The sequence below is a fragment of the Myxocyprinus asiaticus genome, chromosome 50 (assembly GCF_019703515.2).
Source record: "Myxocyprinus asiaticus isolate MX2 ecotype Aquarium Trade chromosome 50, UBuf_Myxa_2, whole genome shotgun sequence".
Classification (NCBI taxonomy): domain Eukaryota; kingdom Metazoa; phylum Chordata; class Actinopteri; order Cypriniformes; family Catostomidae; genus Myxocyprinus; species Myxocyprinus asiaticus.
The window spans coordinates 23,618,540-23,635,600 of record NC_059393.1 but is presented as its reverse complement, the minus strand read 5'-3'; the positions used below and the strand labels follow the sequence as shown (position 1 = coordinate 23,635,600).

Below are 17,061 nucleotides of genomic sequence, written 5' to 3'. Positions count from 1 at the left end.
TTTTAATTTTTTAATGTTTTTAATCAATTGACAGTCCTAAAAATATATATCTTATGTATTTATTTTCATCTAGCGCTAAACATTCTGTCCCCCTCACTTTTGAAATGATTGCTACGCCCCTGCATTAGTGATCACCTCAGCAATTCAGGCGTGAAATGTCTCGAACACAACTTCGAATTCGCCGTTATTCCTCCTCATTCGAAATGTAAATTCAAGCCAGCTGACCCGTAACTGAGGAAGTTTGGGTTAAGGAACGATAGTTTTGAAGAAAATACACCTTGCTATCTTCCCCAACATGCGAGTGACACTTCGTTCAACTCTACGCAAGGTTGTGGTATTTATAAGAAAGGGGCGGGGCTTAAGTGGACTAAATGATTGGAGAAGTTCTGCACACGTCACCAGAGAGAAGTCTGTCGTTTCACCGGAAGATCGAGTTATTACATTTTGATTAAAGATTACAAGGTCCGGGGCCTGGGTAGCTCAGCGAGTTTTGACTCTGATTACCACCCCTGAAGTCACGAGTTCGAATCCAGGGTGTGCTGAGTGACTCCAGCCAGGTCTCCTAAGCAACCAAATTGTCCCGGTTGCTAGGGAGGGTAGAGTCACATGGGGTAACCTCCTCGTGGTCGCGATTAGTGCTTCTCACTCTCAATGGGGCGTGTGGTGAGTTGTGCGTGGATCGTGGAGAGTAGCATGAGCCTCCACATGCTGTGAGTCTCCGCGGTGTCATGCACAATGAGTCACGTGATAAGATGCGCAGATTGACGGTCTCAGAAGCGGAGGCAACTGAGACTTGTCCTCCGCCACCCGGATTGAGGTGAGTAACCGCGCCACCACGAGGACACACTAAGTAGTGGGAATTGGGCATTCCAATTTGGGGAGAAAAGGAGATTAAAAAATAAAACATATGCATGGATGAATCGTTCACAATAAGATCAATAACATGCATTCAGAAAATAGATAGGATGAACTTTCATTTCATGCCGACTTTAACATTGAATATCTATGTTCTCAACCAAACGTTATGAATATATGGTACACAACATTTTAGACCTATAGGCTGTGTAGTTATGAGAATCTTAACTTTATGCACTTTATGCATTCAATGTATAATCACATCAGTAGCCTATAGATTTTTTAAATATTGCACAATAGCATTGCCTAATATTGCCTTATAGATTAATTAATCAACTGATAACTTACAAGATGTACTGTATGTACGCCTTTCTACATAAAGATTATGTATGCATGTAGTTGAGTTTAGTAGGCTCCCGTATTATTGTGGCACAGTTTTATTTTTGTAAAACAGTGACTGATAAAACTCATTAACTACTGATTTTTAAGACAACGTTGAAAACGAAACCGCTTAGATTAGCATGATCTCCCTACTGGTCAATGCTAGTTGAGCTAAAGTGGCTGGATCTCACATGTTAGGACAATTGCATCCCCCAACAGGCTCTAAACTTGCTTAACAATTCAGTAGATGTTTTACTGACTATCATTGCAGTGATGTTGTATGAATGACTCGTCATGGAACTTTTCCCCCTTGGTTTTTAAGCTTCGGGCTATTCTAGTAATCTTTCTAGTGCAACAAAAACACAACTGAGCCACCTAAAAAGATATAGGCTTACAAAGTCAAATTATTAAAGCATTGCCAAAGTGCTAAAATTGTTTTCTATTACCACAGAAAACTTAATATGAACATAACAGCTCGCAACACAATCTTCTTCAGAATTACTGACTTTAAACTGGCAACCAAATACTGTACTTTCCTCCTACTGGAGGACTGTCATTTTCTCCACTTTATTTATTTATACAAAATGACACTTCTTAATGAAATGTCCACACGGTGACGCCATCGGGCTGTCTAACACCGCATCAGACATGACCTAAATTTAAAGTAACGACAGTATTCCCCTTTACTGTTCAACAGAATTTCCTCTGGGAAATTTTCAGCCTTGGATTTTCACAGGGCTGGACATACGAGACTCTCTGCTTTCTGATTGGTTCACTGGGAGCCCTGTCCCGATCGTGATTGGTCAATTAGAACGTCAATCACTCAGCGCTCTGGGCCCTCAAGTTTGAAAGTTTTCGAAAAGGAGGGGTCAGGTTACAAACTCTGGGAACCAAACACGAAAAAGAGGGTGAATTATTTACACCGGAGCCTCAGACACAACTTATACGTTGTGGACACATTTTACTGGCCTTATAAGAGAGGTTTCATTCTTATCCATGCCTGTGTAGGTTGATTTTTGGCTGTCAGGGTGTTTGTAAAGTCTAAATGGAGGTTTGAAGAACGAAAGTTATACTTTAGACGCGCAGTATCCTGTTCAAATAGGGGAAAGGTGAGTGAATAAACGAAGTGCCTTTCATAACACTTCATAATTCTGCATGTTTTGCATTCAGGAAAACTTTAAAGTATATATTATTCTTCATTTTATTTCTCTATTACTTTTTCAAATAGGCAAATAATCATTTACTGTATCTACTGCATATATATATATATATATATATATATATATATATATATATATATATATATATATATATATATATGTATGATATATTGGTATGAAATTGATATGATTGATTATTGAAGGTTTCATTTTAAATATTAGTTAGGCATATCCTAGCAAAGTCAATGCATGTGTATTAAGTGTTGTTTCCATAATTTCCTGTTATTTAAAGAAAATAAATATAAATGTTTTTGCATCTGTTGGATGCATGGACCCAATGCACAGACCAAAATGTACATCAGGGTAATAATAATAATTAGACATGACACATGCATTGTTTTCCCATTGCATGCATGGACCAAACACATAAATCAGTGTGATAAATATTTGAGATGAAAGCCATTAATACTATGGTAACGCTCGGTATGTAACTTGCCCGTAACTCATTGACAGATACAGGGGGATATGACCCTATTTACTGGACTGCAAAGGTCAGTTACATCATGGTAGCTTCAGTTGTAACCTAGGAAACATTAACCGTCGGTGAGCTTTTATTTGTCTGGGACATGCTTTCAGACTTGAGATCTTCTTGAAGCCATCTGACCTTCATAATGTTCTGCACTCAGTAGTTACTGCTCAATATGGGCAATAACCCTCCCACCTTTACATCTGGCTATGTCAACTGGCATTCATTATATACAAACAAATACTTGTTAAAACCACGAAGTTGGTTTTGAACCCTGATCCATGTCTTCCACTGGTCAGACATGCACATAGTCCCACCTGGCAGATATATTGGTCTATCACTTTATGTTCTTTAATGTGGATTCTTCAATGGGGCATATGGAGTATGCCGTAGATGGTCCAAATGAGTTTCATTTGATTTTGAGTTTGAATTCAGATTTAAACAAATGACAAGTTCGTTTGCTCCTTTTGGCGTCATGTCGTATGCAATGGCTAATTCTGTGGGAGATGCTGATTTTTATAATGAACGTTCCAAGCTTTGATGACCTTTGTACAAAAGCACATTTAGTTGACCTAAACCCCATATTTCTAAATTGGTTCATGCATTATTAAACCTCAGGACTATTTTGTGGAACTGCTGAATAATTCATGGCACCGCAGGCTGCTCTAGATATGTGTGGCCAGAAAGAGTGAATTTTTGGTATCATTGTTTTATATTGTATTATTGACTATATCTCATGCACCCTCTTGCAGGCAATGAGACTGCTGCCTTTTCCCAAAACCTATTAAGCTCCCTACGTAGGCAGCATTTTAAGGCATCACATGTGTGCTCCCGGTATGAACGCTGTTCTTAAAGGTACCCTCTTTTGGCCCAATCTTTCGTATCCTTCATCGACAAGGCAATCCCATAATACTGTACGTTTCGATGATCTCATAAGTATCGATTAAAAAAGTTAACTCAAATAAAAACAACTATTTTACCTAATATTTGTGCGTGCGATGTATTTTTATGCTTATTTGAGCGTCACGTGTTTAGCTTAGCAACATGCTAGTAGCAAACAATTGAAATCCATTGGGAGTGGAGTCTTTATTGCACTTCGCGAGGAGCGCTGTTTGTATGACACACAGATATGCTGCCTTTGTAAAGCGTTCCAAATTGGTCACATGGGAGGTTCCATTTAATTTAGCATGCTGCCTTAATCCCAAAACATACTCTACAAAAGTACGTGAACGCAGACGCTTCTAGCTATGTAAGATCGATTTTGTGCATAGTTGTCTTCCAAAATGTGCCAGAACACAATTCATAACACAAAGCAAGTATCTGTTGCTTTCTCAATGTTGCCACTAAGAGCACTATAGATTGATTAATGTGAACTGTCCACTTCTGTGGTGAATTTTTCAAGTCAATCACTGTCATGGCGGAGCAACAGTTTGAAGAGTATATTGCTGGGCAAGTAAGTTCAAGTCAATATATTTTCAGTAATTTGCATGAACAAATCTAGTTTAATGGCACAGACATTTGAAGTTATTTCGAATCGCAAGGTTTGTTACCGCCATGGTAACGGAAGAATGCACGTTATGTATTTTCAACCGGACCGTGCATTGGCAATGCGGTGGCCATGCACTTGCATCTGCATTCACAGATAAGGCAGCTGCCCATGTAGGCAGAAAGGAGCCAACATGTCAACTCCATGCTGCACTGTGATTCGAAGAGCATGTCGATCAGAGCTACTCTGGTTATATAACCACACCAAATGAGAGAGAATTGTTGAACAAAGTCAGATGACAGAACTGCTGCTGTTGCACACTATGGTTCCACATTGCCTCAGTCTATACCTGAAAACAGATGCATTGAACTCACCAAACACACTAGCTGCACGCTAGAGTTTGGACACTGGCACTTTTGTTGGCCTTACCAGCAGCAGGAAACTTCTGAAGCTTGTTTCTCATTGCCTTGAGGCGTAATTATTAGGGAGGGCGAAAGAGAGATTGGTTGGGTGTCAAGGGGGTCTATTATACCTAGAGAGAGCTATCCATTAGTATTCCTATTCATCTCAATTGCAGTTGCTTGACTAGCGCCTGTATCCTCAGAAGTATGCAACTTGGGCACTCGTTCTGAAAATGTCTTTTTTATAAATTCATACAAATTCATGCCATTATGGAGGCAGTCAGGATGCTCAAACAAACAGAGAGCGTAACATAAATTTAATTATCAGCACAGTATGTGTGAACTGTCTGCGTCCAGCCCAGTTTGTCATTGGTGCATGCACCTGCCGTTGACAAAGCAGTCATAGTGCGCATGCATCGCACGCGGTGGATGGGTTCGCGGTCAGAATAGTAGACTTTGACAGGCTGAGTGCTTGACCACGCGTGAGACAGAACGGTACACGAATAAAGAAGTGGATTCTTTTCCCTTTTCTCCCCAATATGGAATGCCCAATTCCCACTACTTAGTAGGTCCTCGTGGTGGCACGGTTACTCACCTCAATCCAGGTGGCGGAGGACAAGTCTCAGTTGTCTCCGATTCTGAGACTGTCAATCCGTGCATTTTATCACGTGGCTCATTGTGCATGACACCACGGAGACTCCCAGCATGTGGAGGGTCATGCTATTCTCTGCGATCCACACGCAACTTTCCACGCGCCCCATTGAGAGCGAGAACCACTGATCGCAACCATGAGGAAGTTACCCCATTTGACTCTACCCTCCCTAGCAACCGGGCCAATTTGTTTGCTTAGGAGACCTGACTGAAGTCACTCAGCACAAAAAAAAAAAAAAGAAACTGCTGGCAGATGCTGTAACTGAATCATCATGTGGCCAAAAAGCATCTTTCCCCATTGACACGGCTCCATTGCCATTTATTCCGAGGATATTTTTCAACACAATATATAGATAGTAAAAAAAGTTCTTTTTGTAAATTTTTCACTATATATATATATATATATATATATATATATATATATATATATATATATATATATATATATTTTTTTTTTTATTTTATTTTTTTTTTTTCCAGATCTCTAAAACATTGGGCACTGGTAAAATGACTCTCATCAAATCCAATTTTTGTTGCTTGTGAATTTTTTTTTTTTTTTAATATAAGCCTGCTTTTGAATGGTTATCAATGGAGAAAGATGGTTTTTGCCACAAAATGTTGTAGTTACTGCATCTACCAAAAGGGGCTGCTTCTATTAAAATGAATGGGAGAAATTGGAACACTCAACCAAGGAGCTCTGAGCGCCCAACGGTCAACGGATGTAGATAGGAAGTCCCACCTAACAGGTAAAAAAGCCAATCACCTTTTAGATACAGACATCACCTGTCAATCAACTCTAGCATGCGCATTAGCTATAAAAGCCGGGAAAATTGCGGTTTTTAGCGTAATATGAGGTAAAGAATCTCAATTTATGATACATGTATTGTCAGATTTTACTGCTGATTTGAAATATGTTCTTTGATCGTAATCTTGACCAACCATTTTTGAGATTTTGGTCTTTCCCCGTTCAGTGAACTGACTTGCTAGAAAGATTTTGGTATAGGTCTCTGCAGAACAGTAGAAGGCATTTCTCAATCTGTGGCCGTTTTCAAACCAGGATGGGCATTTTTCAACTATCCAGTTAAAGTAGGGACTCTCAATGTAGTAATCAATGGGTGTTTCCAAACCAGGATGGGCATTTCTGAACCATCCAATGAAAGTAGGGAATCTCCATGTAGTAGGCAAATCATGTAAAGCGGTTGAAAAATGCCCATCCCAGTTTGAAAACACCCACAGATTGGAAAACGCCCATTTTTGTTCTGCAGAGACACAAGTCTCAAACTGTGACCTGGTGGGTGTGGCCTACAGGTGAAATCACTCACACCCTTACACACCTGAGACAATCAGTTCACACAGACAAGCTCTCATACCTTTGGAAAACCTGTGTCTTTAATCATAGCCCAATAACCTATGGTGTCCTCCATAATCTTTTGCTTTCTGAGTCCTCAAGCATGGATAACGTAAATCTATACTTCCTAGAAGGTCAGTATTTGAAGCTAAGCAACATAAAACCTACGTTTCTTGTTATAGTTTTTTGTCCAATGGTGAATCAAACACCTTAAGTGTTGCTGGGATGGTTGTGTACTTCTGTGGTTCCTATTCCAAAGTTGTTTATTTCACACTGGTTGGTTGATTGTTCTCGAAAGTGTATTTTTAAAGAGTGCAACAACAGCACAGTCTTCCATTGGAACATTTCAGATAATATTTTTCTTTTCACCCTAGTAAACATTGCCACAAATGATAATGTTTGAGAGCTGGTCACTGCCCAGTGTTTCTTGGAAAGCATTCAAACATTGTATTCAGCTGCAGCTGGCAATGCAAACCGAACTTGGCCAAAAATAAGACTTCATTCATCTGAACATATTTTAACTTTGCTGAGTGTTGGTAAAACTTTTTGAGATTCATATCAACCTACAAATCTATTTCCTATGAGACTACATTTCTTTGGAATTTCGAACTGCAAATATAAGATGTTTGTCATTGCGTCATCTGTTTTGTGGGAGTATATGGACAGCATTGAATTGATAGTTCGGAAATGCATCTAGAATTGTTCTACATGTGTAAAATTGTCTGGTGGGGAGTATCATGTTTGAATCTGACAATCACGATCTCACCTTGTCTCTTTTTCAAAGGATTTCCCTTTGATCCCAGCAGATATTAATACGGGGCACAGCAGATGATGTTTTATCCTTTCAAAACAACTGAGGATCTGTCCTAGTTAGAAGTCTCACTAACTGAGGATACTATCTCGTGAATATTATCCCTGGGAAAAGCCACATCAAACATGCTGTTTTCAAAGTCATGCAAATGGCATGTTTCAAAAAGACAATGTTATGGGGAAGCCACTGGTCTTGGTATAACTTCCTAATGATTTTGCTGGTTTAAGTCACAACAGTTCACCATAATGACCGGTCCTACGTGCAGTATTGAAGTGATTCTGTTCAATGGAAGATGTCCCAAGGGAGCGGTCATTTTAAGAAGGGGAAATTGTCCTGTCAGGCCTGTGTGAGACTTAGGAAGCCCATTGTTTTGTTTAAGCATCTAAAAGTGTAGCATTTGCCGAGTGAGAGAGGAAATGTTTGGATGATGGCCTACTGTTTATTTACGTAAAAAAATCTGTGAACTGGCCATTGAGTTTGTAAATGTTTACAGGAAATTTACAGGAGGAGTACTGGACTCTGGAAACTGAATTTTTGAATGCTTGCATGTGCAACAATGATGAAGAAAGATCTTCTATTGTTCAGAGACCATTTCATGTCTTGCCTCTTTTATGAGAATATAATTCTATAAGATCCATTTCCTCAGTGTCCTGAAGCGACACCTTTTGAAGTCTTCATGTTTCCCGAATGTCTAACATGTTTCATGCAATCAATCCTGTGTGTATTTTTATTTTTTTTTCTCTCAAATCAAGTTTGTATTTGGCACTTTCCACGAATGGGTACACTTTAGTTTACCATTACTTTTTGAAAGTGTTAGAACCACAAGAAGTCTCATGTTTTTGTTGTGAGAGCTAGGGTTGGGTAAAAATAGATATTCTGATTAATTCAAAGGATCACAATATTGATTTTTAAACCCCAAGATCGATCTTCTACTTTAAAGTTTACTTCAGTTTTAGTTGTGTTAATTATATCTGTTAATATTGTATATTGCGATTGAACTGCATAGTTTGGGCCATGCTGTAAATTTTTTTAAATTAGTATTTCGTAATGTACCTGTATAGAAGGTTGTATAATTTACAGCATTATCTGAGAGAGAATTTCTTTCACATGAAAATAAAATGGACATTAGAATTCAATATATGTCTAATTGAATCAGAGTCTAATCGAGAGTCTATAAATCATGATCTAATCAAATCGGGAAATCTGTATGGGTACCTAGCCATAGCAAGATCTATTGGATACATTAGATAAACTATTGTCTATCAGCATTTAACATGGCATGAAAAGTGGCTAGTTTTAAAATCAAATATTGTCAATAACTACAAACCAACATTTGGTTCTTGCTAACGAGCTCCTACTGAGTGATAGATTAATTTAGACCCCGTTACCCATTTATTTAATGTTTTTTGCTAGAAAATATAAATACAAACAAATCAGAATTTTAAACTGTATTTAGACATGTATAATAAAACTGCTCATATAAATATATCCTGAGGTTGATGATCAACACTTTCTGAAGGTTTCGGACCATAATTTTGAAACCTATTAGTGGAACTTGCCATCTCTAGATGTTATTTGATGCAAAGATGTTACTGTCTTCATGTTTTAATGGTATTCTTGTTTCATTTTGTATGTTTTGACTTCAAATGGGAGTCATGTATGTTTTTTTTATATGGACATCCATACGAGGCCTTCAAGATAAACCTCTGTTGTCCTAATTTGGATGCATAACTCTTATTTGGAAATATGAAACCGCTGCTCTGTTTTAAGCTCGCTGTTTTGCTTACAGTCTGGAAATATATATATATTTTTTAATGGCTGTCTTTTGTTTGTCTCATTTGTAGACATCATGGACGCTTTCAGCACGAAGAGCCTGGCTCTGCAGGCCCAGAAGAAACTCATGAGCAAGATGGCGACCAAGACGGTGGCTAACCTCTTCATAGACGACACCAGCAGCGAGGTACTAGACGAGCTGTATCGAGTGACCAAAGAGTACACGCGCAACCGCAAGGAAGCCCAAAAGATCATTAAGAACCTCATTAAGATGGTGGTCAAGTTGGGCGTCCTCTACCGAAACGGCCAATTCAACAACGAGGAGCTAGCGCTGGTCGAACGATTCCGAAAGAGAGTGCACACTCTCGCGATGACGGCCGTTAGCTTCTACCAGATTGAATTCACTTTTGAGCGTCACATCATGAGCGATCTACTCAATGATTGCCGTGAACTGTTACACCAGGCTATCAACCGCCACCTAACGGCGAAATCTCATAGTCGTATCAACCACGTCTTCAATCACTTTTCCGACTGTGACTTTCTCGCGGCGCTGTATGCTCCTTCGGGAGTTTACCGCACACACTTGCAGAAAATTTGTGAAGGAGTCAACAAGATGCTGGATGATGGCAATCTTTGACCACTTCCTGTTGTGTCGTTTTTTTAACAATGTGATAAATTCAAACATTTTTCTTAGTGTGTTTTTGTGCTCTCTGTTAAAAGAGCAAAGAGCTACTCTTGAAATACTTTTGGTGCCTTCTTGACAAGATTGGACATTGAATGAATGTAGAAGCTCTCGACTGTATGTCCTTCCAATGGAACATCTTTCTCTTCGACCAATTTGGCTCCTATGTTGTTCGAATCAATTGGCGGTTTGGAGACTGTTTACAATGTTAACTTAAACGATCCAATGCAAATCTTGCTCGCAAATGTCCGAGGGTAATTTGAGAATGCAGACTGTTTTCAAAGTCAGGCGAAGTGAAGGAAGGGTTTCAGTTGACGACTTTTAACCGAAGAAATTGATTTCAAGCACTGCGAAAACGTAATGCACTGGGGAACATTTATGAAGCTTTTCACCTCTAATTTTAGGAAATGAGTCTGGCTGCATTGCTTTTATCCCTTCCTGTAAATAGACACATTTGAATCTGAAATCTGGAGGCTTCTTGGCAACATGTCTGTTGTGATTCATCTTCAGACAGGAAGTTGACAATGTTCTGTTTGCTAATGATCAGCCCTTTGTGATTTCTAAACTTGGTCAAATAGCGGTTTACGTTCGCCCTATTTTCGTCTGTCCACTCCGGTCTGTCCCACTGATGGGAGGTCTTTACCATGATGCAGTTCCTTTCCGGGGAATGAATAGCATTCGTTTATTAGCTGTTTTAGTTAAGGTTTTAAATATGAATGCATACATAACTGAGCCATTATTTCCTTTGATGCATCACCTCTGAATGTTTATACAAATTAAGGACCCATTGAAAACAAAGGTGAATGACTTCATCGTCTTAAAGTCCAGTTTTAGCAGTCAATGTGTTGTAGCTGCAGCAGTTTCAACAGATTAAAGGAATATTCTGGGTAAAATAGAAGTTAAGCTCTTTTGATAGCATTTGTGGGCTGTCAGTTACAACAGAAAATTAACTCAACCATGTGTACAGAAGTGCACTTACAATGGAAGTCTAGACTAACATTGTAAGTGCATAGTTGCAAACACAATTTTTGTATTGTTTTAGAAGTACAAGTCACTTTTTTTTTTTTGGTGGTAACTGACAGCCCACAGTTGTTGAAAGAGCCAAATGTACTGTATATTTAACCCGGAATATTCATTTAATGCGGATTCTAGTGTCCTTCAACAACATGGCTTATACTGAAAGAATCACAAATTCAGACCACTGATCTGTGTATTTTTTTTTCGATCTGGGCTACTTAAAATACTTTTGTTGTTTTGTTGTGTAGACAGCCTCTATAAGGTGATTATTTAACAGTGTAAGAGCTCTATTTTTTTCTGTATGTATGCACTTATTATTGTCTTGTTTTCTTTTCATGTCAGTGACTGAGAGCGGTTTTAAATTTGTCTCGATTTCTTGTGACTAGATGTTTAAGTCAGGCTCAAGCTTATAAATAAAGGATCAAATATTCCAAATACTGAAGGAAAGAAGTGAAACTTCCGAGCAACTTCTCAAACGTTGACAGCAGTGAAAGCCATACCTCCTGATTATCTTAAAACCTCTCAGGGTTCAGTCTTGCATGCCTTTTTACACTGTGTTTTAGGCCAATTTAAACAGATTAAAGACCAATAGATGCAATTTATTTCCATTGGAAACTTTACCTGAGCATTAAAGGACTGTCTTTCAAATTACATGTTTTTACAGTGGAATTTGGAAGTTTTTTTTTTTTTTGTTAATCATGAACAAATTCTGTCAATGTACATTGTCATAATGTTTGCTTTTTTCTCCCCTAGAAATGATGTATATAAATACAGTATGTATATAAATTAATGTGTCGTTCTTAAGGGACACGATTTCTGTTTTTGTTTTGTTTTTAAACTAGGTGAACCGGTGTTCAGTCTTAACTCAAGTGTTAGTGTGTCTGCCTTGGATTACCATATGCTAATCTCTGAGGCATGCCAGGAGATTGTTTGCAGCACAATACTGTTTTGTTGTTTTTCCCCCAAAAACAAATCTTTTTCTTTTCCCTCACATGGGTTGTAGAAAGAGACTGCAGAATACATATTTAGTATGAAGATATCAAAACTGATTTTTCATGGTGTGTACTGTAGATCTTGATTTATACTAATGCCTAAGAAATGGATGAATTTCACAAAATCTGTAAAGAACATGTCCGGGTCATATTTCACCCCTATATATACATATATATATATATTACATACAGTTGAAGTCAGAAGTTTAGATAGACATTAGCCAAATGCATTTCAACTTTTTTTTTTACAATTCCTGAAATTTAATCGTAGAAAACATTCCCTGTCTTAGGTCAGATAGGATCACTATTTTAAGAATGTGAAATGTCAGAATTATAGTAGAGAGAATTATTTATTTCAGCTTTTATTTATTTCATCACATTCCCAGTGGGTCTGAAGTTTACATACACTTTGTTAGTATTTTGTAGCATTGCCTTTAAATTGTTTAAATTGGGTCAAATATTTTGGGTAGCCTTCCACAAGCTTCTCACAATAAGTTGCTGGAATTTTGGCCCATTCCTCCAGACAGAACTGGCGTAACTGAGTCAGGTTTATAGGCCTCCTTGCTCACACAAGCTTTTTCAGTTCTGACCACAAATTTTCTATCGGATTGAGGTCAGGGCTTTGTGATGGCCACTCCAATACCTTGACTTTGTTGTCCTTAAGCCATTTTGCCACAGCTTTGGAGGTATGCTTGGGGTCATTGTCCATTTGGAAGACCCATTTGTGACCAAGCTTTAACTTCCTGGCCGATATCTTGAGATTTTGCTTCAATATATCCACATCATTTTCCTTCCACATGATGCCATCTATTTTGTGAAGTGCACCAGTCCCTCCTGCAGCAAAGCACCCCCACAACATGATGCTGCCACCCCCATGCTTCATGGTTGGGATGGTGTTCTTCGGCTTGCAAGCCTCACCTTTTTCCTCCAAACATAACAATGGTCATTATGGCCAAGCAGTTTGATTTTTGTTTCATCAGACCAGAGGACATTTCTCCTAAAAGTAAGATCTTTGTCCCCATGTGCACTTGCAAACTGTAGTCTGGCTTTTTATGGCAGTTTTGGAGCATTGGCTTCTTCCTTGCTGAGCAGCCTTTCAGATTATGTTGATATAGGACTTGTTTTACTGTGGATATAGATACTTGTCTACCTGTTTCCTCCAGTATCTTCACAAGGTCCTTTGCTGCTGTTCTGGGATTGATTTGCACTTTTCGCACCAAACTACGTTCTCTAGGAGACAGAATGTGTCTCCTTTCTGAGTGGTATGATGCTGCGTGGTCCCATGTTGTTTATACTTGGGAACTATTGTTTGTACAGATGAACGTGGTACCTTCAGGCATTTGGAAATTGCTCCCAAGGATGAACCAGATTTGTGGAGGTCCACAATTATTTTTCTGAGGTCTTGGCTTATTTATTTTGATTTTCCCATGATGTCAAGCAAAGAGGCACTGAGTTTGAAGGTAGGCCTTAAAATACATCCACAGGTACACCTCCAATTCAGTACACCTCCTATCAGAAGCTAATTGTCTAAAGACTTGACATTATTTTCTGGAATTTTCCAAGCTGCTTAAAGGCACAGTTAACATAGTGTATGTAAAATTCTGACCCACTGGAATTGTGATATAGTCAATTAAAAGTGAAACAGTCTGTCTGTAAACAATTGTTGGAAAACTTACTTGTTATGCACAAAGTAGATGTCCTAAACGACTTGCCAAAACTATAGTTTGCTAATATGAAATCTGTGGAGTGGTTAAATGACTATTAATGAGTTCAACCTAAGAGTATGTAAACTTCAACTGTGTGTGTGTGTGTGTGTGTGTGTGTGTGTGTGTGTGTGTGTGTATATATATATATCTATATAAGAAATGTAGAATTTTTTGCATTGTAAAATGAAATGCAAAAAAAAAACACAAAAAAAAAAAAACAAGATATATTATTTCAACTACAAAGTATTTCTGCATTATTGTAGTATTTTTGTATTTTAGGCTTTTAAGGGACATTTTAGGAAATTAAAGTATTTGAGAAAAAAAATTGATACAGGACAAAAATGACTGTTACAGTAATGAGTAAAATAAGGTAAATTGCTAAAAATAAGACCAACCCTAACATCCAAAAGCATTACAGTAATGAGTATTTTGTGTAAAATGTGCTTAAAGGAATATTCCAGGGTCAGTACAAGTTCAGCTCAATCGACAGCATTTGTGGTATAATGTTGATAACCACAAATTAATTTTGACACATCCCTCCTTAAAAACAAAAAAAAATAAATGTTACAGTGAGGCACTTACAATGGAAGTGATTGGGCCAATTTTTTAATGCTAAAATACTGTTTTAAAAGTTTAGCCACAAGTCATGATTTTAGTGTGATAAAATGGCTTACTAAACTTTAAGTAAACTTGTATCCAATTGTACAACTTTGTTGCAATAAAGACATACTGTAAGGTCTGTGACACAAAAAAAAAAGTTCATCCACCATCGTAAAAACTACGATTTAAACATCTTTACAGCTCAAATAATACATGAATTTTGACAGAAGAATTAAGTGCTTTTATAAAATAAGCTTCAAATTTCTGTCTTTTAACCCTCCACAAATTGGTCCCATTCACTTCCATTGTAAGTGCCTCACTGTAACCTTGATTTTTAAGGAGAGATGAGTTGAAATACATTTTTGTGGTAATTAACATTATGCCACAAATGCTGTCGACTGAGCTTATTGTACTATACCTGGAATGTTCCTTTAATTATGTTAAATAATTTCACAATACAATAAAAACCTTGGAAAAAATCTGTAGGAAAAGGATAAATGTTTATTATATAGTATCTGTATAGAAAGGTAATCTTAATTCTCCGTGTGGTGGTCTTGAGCTTGAAACCATTCACAAGAATTTTCACAGTCCTGACAAGTGTGAGACAATATAAAAATGCGTGATGACGCACTGGATTCATTTGCTATTCTGCTCAGGTCTGTTTCCCTTTGCCGTTCTGACACTCGACTTCCATTCTCTATGCTTATACCTGAGACGTGACAGTTACCTGGGACTTAAGTTCTTAAAGCCGGCAAGATCTTTTTTTTGCTTTTCTCTCCTCTAGAGTGTCCTCCGGGGATCTGAAACCTGCAGTGTTTGTTTTCAGTTAAAAGCAAACGCAAAAAGTAAAGCAATCCTTAAAATACGAGATTATATATAATTCATTGATATTCTGTACGTCTCTCAAGGTTATATTACAGGCCCTGTTGGATGGGATTTATAACCTTGTTTATGCCGATTTAATTTATTGGTAGTGGAATTCCTGAGTTATTAATTGCTAGCGATGACATCACGTTGGACCCAATAACCGCTATGTCCCTACACACCTAACCTGAAACATGCATGGTTGCCTTCTTGGTTACCCTTCGGTTGTCTTGGTAACAACTGCCAGAGGTGTAGAATTACCTTCTGACCACCAGACAAAAAAAGAATCCCATTTATAGAAAGTTAAAATCAGGTACCAGAAGCTTATGTAACCTGTGTCTTTGTAAAACCGAAACTGTAGAACCGAAACACAAAAACAACAATGTTGTAGCTGTCATGTAAATGTGAGTTTTAACACTGCAGCTGCCATGATGGGGTCTGCAAGGCCGTTAGTGTTATGTAGTGTCTGCAGTCTTGACAGGTAACAGCACTCACTTGTCCAAACTGAATTTCAAATGAGCTGCTGTGTGCGAGCGTTTTCTTGCTATTTATGGCTCACACTCAGCAAAAGAGTGACTGCTCAAAGCGCCAGGTTTACCGCCGCTGCAGTGATGTCTCGAGTCAAACAGAAGGCCCTCTGACCAACGCTCGGGGCCGTTAGCTTTCCAGGAGCCGCGTGGATAATAAAGTGCTCCTGTGGCAACTTTCAAATTCTTTATCAGTAACATTTACAACAGCAACTTTTCAAAAAAAAAATATATATATATATAAATTCTGTATGACTCTCTTTAATCTGTGGAATACAAAAGGACAGGTTAGGCAGAATGTTAGCCTCAGTCACCATTCAATCTCATTGTTGGGTTTGCAACACCTTAAAAATGATGTTAGTAAATGATGACAGAATTTTTATTTTTGGGTGAGCTATCCCTTTAAGGTCACGTTGTTTGATTCCCAGATAATTTGGATAAAACCATCAGCTTGATGTAATAGTTTCTGTATTGTATGTAGTTGGTTTGGTTTGACTTGAATTAAAGACTGTCTTTGTTGCTCTAATAAGGTAAGAGGGTAAAATTTTGACCTTTCTGAGAGTAATCGGTCAGTGTACGTATGTGGAAATGAGAAACCAAGAAGTGAAACCAAAAGCTGCTGAGAACTTCAATGGTAAAATTTTATGTTACCTTTCAATCATGGGTTTGTTGAATATACAGTTGTGCTCAAAAATTTGCATACCCTGGCAGAAATTGTGACATTTTGGCATTGATTTTGAAAATATGACTGATCATGCAAATAAACTGTCTTTTATTTAAGGATAGTGATCATATGAAGCCATTTATTATCACATAGTTGTTTGGCTCCTTTTTAAATCATAATGATAACAGAAATCACCCAAATGGCCCTGATCAAAAGTTTACATACCCTTGAATGTTTGGCCTTGTTACAGACGCACAAGGTGACACACACAGGTTTAAATGGCAATTAAAGGTTAATTTCCCACACCTGTGGCTTTTTAAATTGCGATTACTGCCTGTGTATAAATAGTCAATGAGTTTGTTAGCTCTCACGTGGATGCACTGAGCAGGCTAGATACTGAGCCATGGGGAGCAGAAAAGAACTGTCAAAAGACCTGCGTAACAAGGTAATGGAACTTTATAAAGATGGAAAAGGATATAAAAAGATATCCAAAGCCTTGAAAATGCCAGTCAGTACTGTTCAATCACTTATTAAGGAGTGGAAAATTTGAGGGATCTCTTGATACCAAGCCAAGGTCAGGTGGACCAAGAAAGATTTCAGCCACAACTGACAGAAGA

General features: G+C 38.0%; 2 protein-coding genes across 3 annotated transcripts in view; one reads left to right on the top strand and one right to left on the bottom strand.

Moving 5' to 3' along the window:
• LOC127439233 (ceramide synthase 1-like) overlaps window positions 1–17,061 on the bottom strand; it is a 44,720-nt gene that overhangs the window by 22,648 nt on the left and 5,011 nt on the right. The gene's annotated exons all lie outside the window — the stretch shown is intronic.
• Window positions 2,131–12,324, top strand: tnfaip8l1 (tumor necrosis factor, alpha-induced protein 8-like 1). Of its 2 annotated transcripts, none has more exons than XM_051695416.1 (2): window positions 2,131–2,345; window positions 9,464–12,324. In XM_051695416.1, exon 2 carries the CDS (start codon window positions 9,469–9,471, stop codon window positions 10,027–10,029), a length of 561 nt encoding a protein of 186 aa, XP_051551376.1. In that variant the 5' UTR covers window positions 2,131–2,345; window positions 9,464–9,468; the 3' UTR covers window positions 10,030–12,324. The 2 variants fall into 2 exon arrangements, with proteins under 2 accessions (XP_051551376.1, XP_051551375.1); XM_051695415.1 differs by lacking the exon at window positions 2,131–2,345 and adding an exon at window positions 6,811–6,942.

Bases quoted from the DNA above. Each gene is read 5' to 3' on its own strand.
- tnfaip8l1 (XM_051695415.1), top strand. From the start codon at position 6,912: ATGGATAACGTAAATCTATACTTCCTAGAAG. The intron at 6,943-9,463 runs GTCAGTATTTGA...TCTCATTTGTAG, and splicing joins AAATCTATACTTCCTAGAAG to ACATCATGGACGCTTTCAGC.